The sequence below is a fragment of the Neoarius graeffei genome, chromosome 3, assembly GCF_027579695.1.
Source record: "Neoarius graeffei isolate fNeoGra1 chromosome 3, fNeoGra1.pri, whole genome shotgun sequence".
Lineage (NCBI taxonomy): Eukaryota > Metazoa > Chordata > Actinopteri > Siluriformes > Ariidae > Neoarius > Neoarius graeffei.
Genome location: NC_083571.1, coordinates 103,454,904 through 103,465,161, shown reverse-complemented (window position 1 = coordinate 103,465,161; position 10,258 = coordinate 103,454,904). Strand labels below are relative to the sequence as shown.

Genomic DNA, 10,258 nt, shown 5'->3' with positions numbered 1-10,258 from the left:
TTAAAAATGACTTCAGTTCCCCTTTAAGTAATTACTCTTTCTAAACTTAGTCTCTCTCTCTCACACACACACACGTGTTTACGGCAGGTAAAGACGCCGTAATTCAGTAGGTTTTAAACAGGACCCGCCCCTGTAGGTTGGCCTGGAGCGGTTATTATATGAACCCAGCTGCTGCTGCTGAAGCGCGCAGTTCTCACCAAGAGGACTTCACCTGGAGAGGAGGACGGAGATTACTGCGCTACTGTATTGAGCATCTCTGCTCTGGAGTGCAGCCAGCAAAACATGAAGCTGGAGGTTTTTTCCACCACTCGCATCAAGGACAAGGATGCGCTCGGTGAGGCTGAAGTGAAGTCTCCGCTGTGCGCTGAGGAGGAGCTGGGATCGGATGGAGACTGCGCGGCGCACAGCCCGGCCCCCGCGGCGCGCCTTTCCGGCGCACCGGCCAAGCCGTACACACGCAGGCCCAAGCCTCCTTACTCATACATCGCCCTCATCGCGATGGCCATTCGGGACTCGACCACAGGCCGCCTCACACTGGCTGAAATAAATGACTATTTGATGAAAAAGTTCCCGTTTTTCCGTGGCAGCTACACCGGCTGGCGGAACTCCGTGCGGCACAACCTGTCTCTGAACGACTGCTTTCTGAAAGTGCTGCGGGACCCATCGCGCCCCTGGGGGAAAGATAACTACTGGATGCTGAACCCGCACAGTGAGTACACTTTCGCAGACGGCGTTTTCCGGCGCAGGAGGAAGCGCATTGGTAAAAAACCTCTAAAAGACTTGGAAGCGCTGACTGGAAACACCAGCGCGCCTGTGCGCCAGGAGAACAGCACCAGGTTTTCGAGCTCCTTCGCCATCGACAGCATTCTCAGTAAACCATTCAGATGCCGAGACGAAGCAAAGGAAGCAGTTTGTCGCGGCACTGAGCTCATGTTGCCTCACTTCATGCCCCTGGTCGTGAGTTACCCCCTGGTCGCGGCACCGTTATTCCCTGCAGCCTCACGTGCGTCTGAAGGGCCCAGATGCGACTCCTTAAACTTAACGAAGCGCGCTTCTGATTTGCAGAGTCACCTCCAGGATCTGCCACATCCCCACATCACCCTTTACACTGCACAGGAAGCCCGGCACCACCCCTTCAGAATTGACTCTTTACTTTCCTGAGACGCGCAGCCCATCCCGGTCCTGTGCACTCTTTCTGTTGTATGGTCTGAAAACTTTTAGGTGATTTGCTGTAAGTAATGTAACTGTCATTCACTGTGGACGCAAACAGGAAGCCCAGACCTTCTCAATGTGGCACCAGCGTTCAGGCATTGCGTTCACTTTACTGATGTTTACTAATTTCTTTTTATTATTTTTTATTTATCATAAGCGATTCGGAAATGTGGTATTGAAGTGTATATAGTTTGTGCCAGTGACGCTGTTTGGTCAGAAACCTTTGCTAATGTTGATATGTGGAGATGATTTGTGTGAGCTGCGCTCCACCACACGGACACGACTGTATCACTGAAATGTTTGTGAATAAAGAAAGAAATGCAACCCAGAGAAACATTTCTGTCTTTTTCCAGGTCGGGTTTCTTACACTGAGGCTGTAACATGAAAAATTTGCCAATAAAGATTTTGAATCATTGCTGAGTAAACGATGAAAATGAAGCAAATCTTGGAACGAATGTGAGGGAAATAATAATAATAATAATAATAATAATAATAATAATAGGCCTAAAATACTTGTTACTTTTTAAAATAATCTGTTAAAAAGGTTCTATGTGAATAATAATAATAATAATAATAATAATAATAATAATAATAATAATAATAATAATAACCATCATCATCATCATACTAATAACTATGTGTTTTAGAAACGAGACAGGTCCCACATACTAAGACAATCAAAGTAACACAAAATTAGATATTTAATTAAAAAGGTCGCATTATCATGTTGCCACTAATAATAATAATAATAATTATTATTATTATTATTAGTAGTAGTAGTAGTAGTAGTAGTAGTAGTAGTAGTGTTGTTGTTATTATAATTACACAAAATTAATGAGATATTTGATTAAAAAGGTCGCATTATCACGTTGCCACTAATAATAATAATAATAATAATAATAATAATAATAATAATTATTATTATTATTAGTAGTAGTAGTAGTAGTAGTAGTAGTAGTATTAGTAGTAGTAGTGTTATTGTTATTATTATTATTATTTTTATTTATTTATTATGACAAAATTAATTAGATATTTGATTTAAAAGGTCGCATTATCACGTTGCCACTAATAATAATAATAATAATTATTATTATTATTATTATTATTAGTAGTAGTAGTAGTAGTAGTAGTAGTGTTGTTGTTGTTATTATTATTATTATTATTATTATTATTATTATTATTGGCAACGTGATAATGCGACCTTTTTAATCAAATATCTAAAACATTTTGTGTTACTCTGATTGGCTTAGTATTTGGGACCTGTCTCATTTCTAAAACACATAGTTGTTATTATTATTATTATTATTATTATTATTATTATTATTATTATTATTATTATTATTATTATTATTCACATAGAATTTTTTAACAGATTATTTTAAAAAGTTGCAAGTATTTTAGGCCTAAACATAATACAAATAAATGTAAGAGTATGCTCAAGCATACAATTAGGCTTACTTTTTTCTGTTGACCAATACCATGCTTTAATGAGAAGGTCTATTTTAATTTAATTTTATTTTATTGCCATAATGTCTGAATAATTTATCTCCCAGGATGCTCCGTGGTCTGAAGAGCCATACTAACTTTGAAACTTTGACCATCAATATCAGGGTGGGAATGCAGTTTTCAGTTACTTGCAAGTTCACTGTGATTCCTTGAAATAAACTTATGCCATACATGGAGTAAAGTAAAACCACAATATTTCACAGCTCTTTGTCATATTTATTAAAAAAAGGCTCTACTTGGGGGAAAAAAACACCTCTACACTTGTGCATACCAACCCTCTTCCTGAAAATCTAACTTTCTACAAAGTTTCCTCTTCATCAAATGGATCCGAGGTGATGACGTCAGGTGGAGCCCAGGAAGTGGTCCCTGAGGACAGTGGCACAGGTTTGTTCTTCACGGGTGTGATGATGAAGTGCTTTGGTGAGGAATCTGCTCTGAGAGAACGATAGGTCTGGACTGCAGACACAGCTGACATAAAACGTCAATTTACAAACTTATAGCAGTATTTTATGTCACGTGATCCTTTTTGTTGTTGTGTTTAGTGCATTAGTGAAAACTAAACAGTCTGTGATGCTGAATACAGTGAAATCATAAATGTTGAGGGCTCAGGGACTTGGTGACCTCGAAAGTAAGACCTGAAGTGTCTATTAATTAATAAAAGTTAAGAATATATATATATATATATATATATATATATATATATATATATATATATATATATATATATATATAATGTACAATACCAGTCAAACGTTTGGACACACCTTCTAATTCAGTGGTTTTTCTTGACTTTTATTATTTTCTACATTGTAGTACAGTGCTGAAGGCATCAACACATGAAATTATGGAGTAAACAAAAACAGTGTTAAAAAATCAATACATTTCAGATTTCAGATTCTTCAGTGTAGCCAGTGATGATGCTTTACACACTATTGCCATTATCTTAACCAGCTTCATGAGGTAGTCACCTGGAATGTTTTTCAATTAACAGGTGCCTCGTCAAAAGTGAATTAGTGCAATTTCTTGCCTTCTTAATGTGTTTGAGATCAAACAGTAAACAACAAATAATAAACATACAGTAAATAGCTCTATTCCACAACTGTAGTAATCCATATTATGTCAAGAACCGAACAACTAAATGAAGAGAGACGACATCCATCATTACAAAGACTCTCTCTCTCTCTCTCACACACACACACACACACACACACACACACACACATATATATATATATATATATATATATATATATATATATATATATATATATATATATATATACAACCCCGATTCCAAAAAAGTTGGGACAAAGTACAAATTGTAAATAAAAATGGAATGCAATAATTTACAAATCTCAAAAACTGATATTGTATTTACAATAGAACATAGACAACATATCAAATATCGAAAGTGAGACATTTTGAAATTTCATGCCAAATATTGGCTCATTTGAAATTTCATGACAGCAACACATCTCAAAAAAGTTGTGACAGGGGCAATAAGAGGCTGGAAAAGTTAAAGGTACAAAAAAGGAACAGCTGGAGGACCAAATTGCAACTCATTAGGTCAATTGGCAATAGGTCATTAACATGACTGGGTATAAAACGAGCATCTTGGAGTGGCAGCAACTCTCAGAAGTAAAGATGGGAAGAGGATCACCAATCCCCCTAATTCTGCGCCGACAAATAGTGGAGCAATATCAGAAAGGAGTTCGACAGTGTAAAATTGCAAAGAGTTTGAACATATCATCATCTACAGTGCATAATATCATCAAAAGATTCAGAGAATCTGGAAGAATCTCTATGCATAAGGGTCAAGGCCAGAAAACCATACTGGGTGTCCGTGATCTTCAGGCCCTTAGACGGCACTGCATCACATACAGGCATGCTTCTGTATTGGAAATCACAAAATGGGCTCAGGAATATTTCCAGAGAACATTATCTGTGAACACAATTCACCGTGCCATCCGCTGTTGTCAGCTAAAACTCTATAGTTCAAAGAAGAAGCCGTATCTAAACATGATCCAGAAGCACAGACGTCTTCTCTGGGCCAAGGCTCATTTAAAATGGACTGTGGCAAAGTGGAAAACTGTTCTGTGGTCAGACGAATCAAAATTTGGAGTTCTTTATGGAAATCAGGGACACCGTGTCATTCGGACTAAAGAGGAGAAGGACGACCCAAGTTGTTATCAGCGCTCAGTTCAGAAGCCTGCATCTCTGATGGTATGGGGTTGCATTAGTGCGTGTGGCATGGGCAGCTTACACATCTGGAAAGACACCATCAATGCTGAAAGGTATATCCAGGTTCTAGAGCAACATATGCTCACATCCAGACGACGTCTCTTTCAGGGAAGACCTTGCATTTTCCAACATGACAATGCCAAACCACATACTGCATCAATTACAGCATCATGGCTGCGTAGAAGAAGGGTCCGGGTACTGAACTGGCCAGCCTGCAGTCCAGATCTTTCACCCATAGAAAACATTTGGCGCATCATAAAACGGAAGATACGACAAAAAAGACCTAAGACAGTTGAGCAACTAGAATCCTACTTTAGACAAGAATGGGTTAACATTCCTATCCCTAAACTTGAGCAACTTGTCTCCTCAGTCCCCAGACGTTTACAGACTGTTGTAAAGAGAAAAGGGGATGTCTCACAGTGGTAAACATGGCCTTGTCCCAACTTTTTTGAGATGTGCTGTTGTCATGAAATTTAAAATCACCTAATTTTTCTCTTTAAATGATACATTTTCTCAGTTTAAACATTTGATATGTCATCTATGTTCTATTCTGAATAAAATATGGAATTTTGAAACTTCCACATCATTGCATTCCGTTTTTATTTACAATTTGTACTTTGTCCCAACTTCTTTGGAATCGTCATGAGCCTTTGTATAATGTGTAAGATTGAGATTGAGTGTAACAGAGCGACCAACTACCACGAGTTTGGAGATTCTCCGCCCATATCCGATATTCAGGTGTGATGCTGCGACCTGCAGGTGGACTAGCAAAATAACATATATGGTGAACACACACACACACACCTGTTTAACAAACGTTCTTTATTGCTGTTTTTCTCAGTTTTATTCCTAGACTTATTTCATAAATAAAAAGCCCCAAACTGTGTGCTGGGTTGAGTTTGTCGATTCTGTTAGTTATGTAATTTACAGGAGACCAAAGTGAATTTATCCTACAGTACCAACCCTATCAAATACTGTAATAATAGCATGTAGCTCCAGGAGTTTACAAGATAATTTTTGCTGTAATGCATGACTAATACCAGCAGCCAACAAATAAAAAAAAATAAAAACCCTTGCCATTTTATTTTTACCCCCCTAAATCCAAAAGTGAGATGTAATCAACTACACTCTACAATAATTAAGGATATTTTTCAAGTATTTGTACATGCATTTTTTCCCTTTCATTTAAGACTTTTGACCTTTAAAAACTCACTTTGTCCAAACAGAGATTATTATTATTATTATTATTATTATTATTATTATTATTATTATTATTATTATTATGTCATGGGATGCCAATGGGCTAGAGCACTGAAATGGATGGCATCATGTTGCTTAATTACATAGGAGACTAGGTTGCATTTATAGATAGTCAGCATTACAATATGTAGTTCTTAATACAGATGTGATTTCATGAAAATATCTACAATGCTGCATTGGTGATTTAAATTAATTTGTGCATTAATCAGCCTGAGACATCAGTGTGCATTACTGAATCACATCACAGCACCATTACTGCAGAACTGTGGCAGGTTTAGCAGCAGGCACAAGACTTGCCACTCATGCCAATCATCCGTCACTCACACCTGTTACCTACCGTTCACACCCATCACCGGTCACCCACCACTCATCACCCACCATTCACACCCATCACCAGTCACCCAACACTCACACTCGTTACCTGCCATTTGCACTCATCATCTGCCACTCACACCCGTCACTCACCACTCACATCCATCATCTGCCACTCGCACCCATCACTCACACCCATCATCTGCCACTCACACCCGATACTCACACCCATCACCACACTCATACCTGTCACTCACATCCATCGCCCACCACTCACACCCATCACCACACTCATACCTGTCACTCACATCCATCGCCCACCACTCACACCCATCACCACACTCATACCCGTCACTCACACCCTTCACCACACTTATATCTGTCACTCATACCCGTTGCCCACCACTCACACCCTTTACCACACTTATACCCGTCACTCACACCTGTCACTCACATCCATCACCTACCACTCACACCCATCACCACACTCATACCCATCACTCACACCCGTCACTCACACCTGTCACCCATCACTCACACCTGTCACTCACACCCATCACCTACCACTCACACCCATCACCACACTCATACCCATCACTTACACCCGTCACTCACACCTGTCACCTACCACTCACTCCCATCACTACACTCATACCCGTCACTCACACCCGTCACTCACACCCGTCACATACCACTCACACCCATCACCACACTCATACCCGTCACTCACACCCATCACTCACACCTGTCACTCACACCTGTCACTCACACCCATCACTTACCACTCACACCCATCACCACACTCATACCCATCACTTACACCCGTCACTCACACCTGTCACCCATCACTCACACCCGTCACTCACACCCGTCACCTACCACTCACTCCCATCACCACACTCATACCCATCACTCACACCCATCATTCACACCCATCACTCACCACACAATTAGGACACGTTCTTGCATTTTTTGTTTTATCTTCTAAGTGGATTTAGGAGTTAAACTTGAATATTTATTCACTTTAACTTGAATAAAGAACTAGAATTATGAATGCAAAGTCAGCTTGAATGAACAGGGCCAGTGAAAATATCCCAGAAAGTCTGCAAATGCCACTTCTCTGTTTTACCCATGCTTTACCCCTTCCTAATCATAACAGTCATTCATAATCATGTGCTATAGTCAAATGTTTTTATATTTTAAAAAATGATGCAAAACGAATATATTATACAGAAAGTAGACTACTGCAACATAACTTATTTTTATATTTAAGAACAAATAAGTTTCTCCAAGCAACATCCATAATCAATAACTGTGGGCATTTTTTTGTTTCATGTTTAGTATGGGCGGCACAGTGGTGTAGTGGTTAGCGCTGTCGCCTCACAGCAAGAAGGTCTGGGTTCGAGCCCCGTGGCCGGCGAGGGCCTTTCTGTGCGGAGTTTGCATGTTCTCCCTGTGTCCGCGTGGGTTTCCTCCGGATGCTCCGGTTTCCCCCACAGTCCAAAGACATGCAGGTTAGGTTAACTGGTGACTCTAAATTGACCGTAGGTGTGAATGTGAGTGTGAATGGTTGTCTGTGTCTATGTGTCAGCCCTGTGATGACCTGGCGACTTGTCCAGGGTGTACCCCGCCTTTCGCCCGTAGTCAGCTGGGATAGACTCCAGCTTGCCTGCGACCCTGTAGAACAGGATAAAGCGGCTACAGATAATGAGATGAGATGAGATGTTTAGTATGAGCTAACATGCTTAACAAACTATATCACGGCCCAGTAAAGTAAAGGAGACTTTTCTGTAGAAAAGAGAAAATCTATACTTTTTGGGAATTCAGTCCAGTTAGGTTAAAACTGTGTCTCATGAAACATGTTTATAAAACCAAGTTTCAGGACCCAGATCTGCACTTGGGGTAAAAGCCATGACTCAACTCCTGACTTCCTTATGTTGTGCACATTTTCATATTTGTGTATTTTAAGCACATCTGACTCAATTCATTCACTATAACTAATTCTAATTCTAATGCACCAGTTTTCCAGGTGCATGGCTGACAAACCAAGCCACCCTTACCAAAAAGAAGTCAAGTTCATTTTATTAAGTATACTTAAGTAAAGTTAAAGTATATTTCATTAAGTATACTTTTGTGTACCAAGTATACTGATATCAATGTACTTACAGTATACTTGTAAACTAATCTAATACTTCTTGGGACTAAATTGGCCCACTTTTAGTTTATAAAAAGTATACTTTAAGTCTAAGGGAAGTAAACTTTGAGTATACAACTAGTATTTTTTTATTTTGTACTGCAAGTATACCACAAGTAAACTTATATACTAATAGTTTACTAGTTCTATAGTTGTAGTCCACTCTTTAGTTTACAAAAGCATACTTCATAGTATACTGGAAATATACTATGAGTTTACTTGTTGTATAATTCTTGTCCACTTTTTAGTTTACTAAAGCATACTTTGTAGTATACTCGAAATATACTACTGGTTTACTCGTTACACACTTCTAGTCCACTTTTTAGTTCATAAAAGTATACTTTATAGCATACTGGAAATATACTACTGTATGAGTTACTGGTTATATACATCTAGTCCACTTTTTAGTTTTGAAGTATACTGCAATTACCCTTCTAGGTATACTATTAATTTTCTAGCTCTAACCCTTACCTCATGCACACTACCAGTAGACAACTTAAGTGTTTTGTACCTTAAGATTCCACCCCAGAGCTGACCACATGTGGGTTTAAAAGATAGGATTTAAAACATGCTGCCGTATATCACAAAAAAGCCAATATGTGTGAAAAGAAGTATTTTATAGGCTACTATCAAAAGGCTAAGCACAACTACAGGGCAAGTACACTTAAACATAATGCACAGATATTTTAATACTTTATTACACTCTTGTTAAGTATATCTTGATCAAAAGTTTAAGTATACGCTTAATATACTTCGACTTTTCTATATACTTTTCAGTATAAGCCAAGTATACTTATGTATAACTTTATTAAGTATATCTCTGATAAGTAAATAAAAAGTAAACTGTAAGCATACTGTCTTATTTTTAGTTTAAAAGAAGTATACTAGACGCACACTTGAATGAACTTCTTTTTTGTAAGGGCAAACCAGGGTGGAATTACACTTCACATGGACTTCAGACCCAAAATACAGAAATGGTCAAGGCAATGCAAAGAACACGCCATAGATAAGACAGGTCGTAAGTAAAATTTGCTATGTTCAAGATAGTGAAGTGTGCATTACAATAGTGCCGTGCGTAAGGGAGCACCGGTGAGTCTTTGTCTTGGTCAGTAGCTGTAGCTTCAAAGTACAGTAGCGCAGAGCTGAGCTTCCTTCAGGCTGACTGTACATCCGGGACTCAGCGGGGGAGGAAGAGGCTCCACGGGCGGCGGAAAATGACCCAAAAAACTCTATCTGCGAACGTTTCATCCACATCCTCATCGAGCCGTGTAGAAAACAGTGTTACTGCACATTGTTTATTTCACAAGCCTTTACTCATAACTGTGGTCATGGCGATTGTAGAATTATCCTGAGATACTTTGTGCCCTTTATCCAGACAAGGAATATCCATCCATCCATTATCTGTAGCCACTTATCCTGTCCAACAGGGTTGCAGGCAAGCTGGAGCCTATCCCAGCTGACTATGGGTGAAAGGCGGGGTACACCCTGGACAAGTCGCCAGGTCATCACAGGGCTGACACATAGACACAGACA

The 10,258-nt window shown here is 39.2% G+C and overlaps 1 protein-coding gene across 1 annotated transcript; it reads left to right on the top strand.

Annotated features, from left to right (window-relative positions):
- Positions 1–201: 201 nt before the first annotated feature.
- On the top strand, positions 202–1,527 carry foxq1b (forkhead box Q1b). Its single transcript, XM_060916121.1, has one exon. The coding sequence runs from the start codon at positions 283–285 to the stop codon at positions 1,159–1,161; it is 879 nt and encodes a 292-aa protein (XP_060772104.1). The 5' UTR covers positions 202–282; the 3' UTR covers positions 1,162–1,527.
- Positions 1,528–10,258: the final 8,731 nt, after the last annotated feature.

Coding starts and splice junctions, on each gene's coding strand:
- foxq1b (XM_060916121.1), top strand. CDS start 283: ATGAAGCTGGAGGTTTTTTCCACCACTCGCATCAAGGACAAGGATGCG.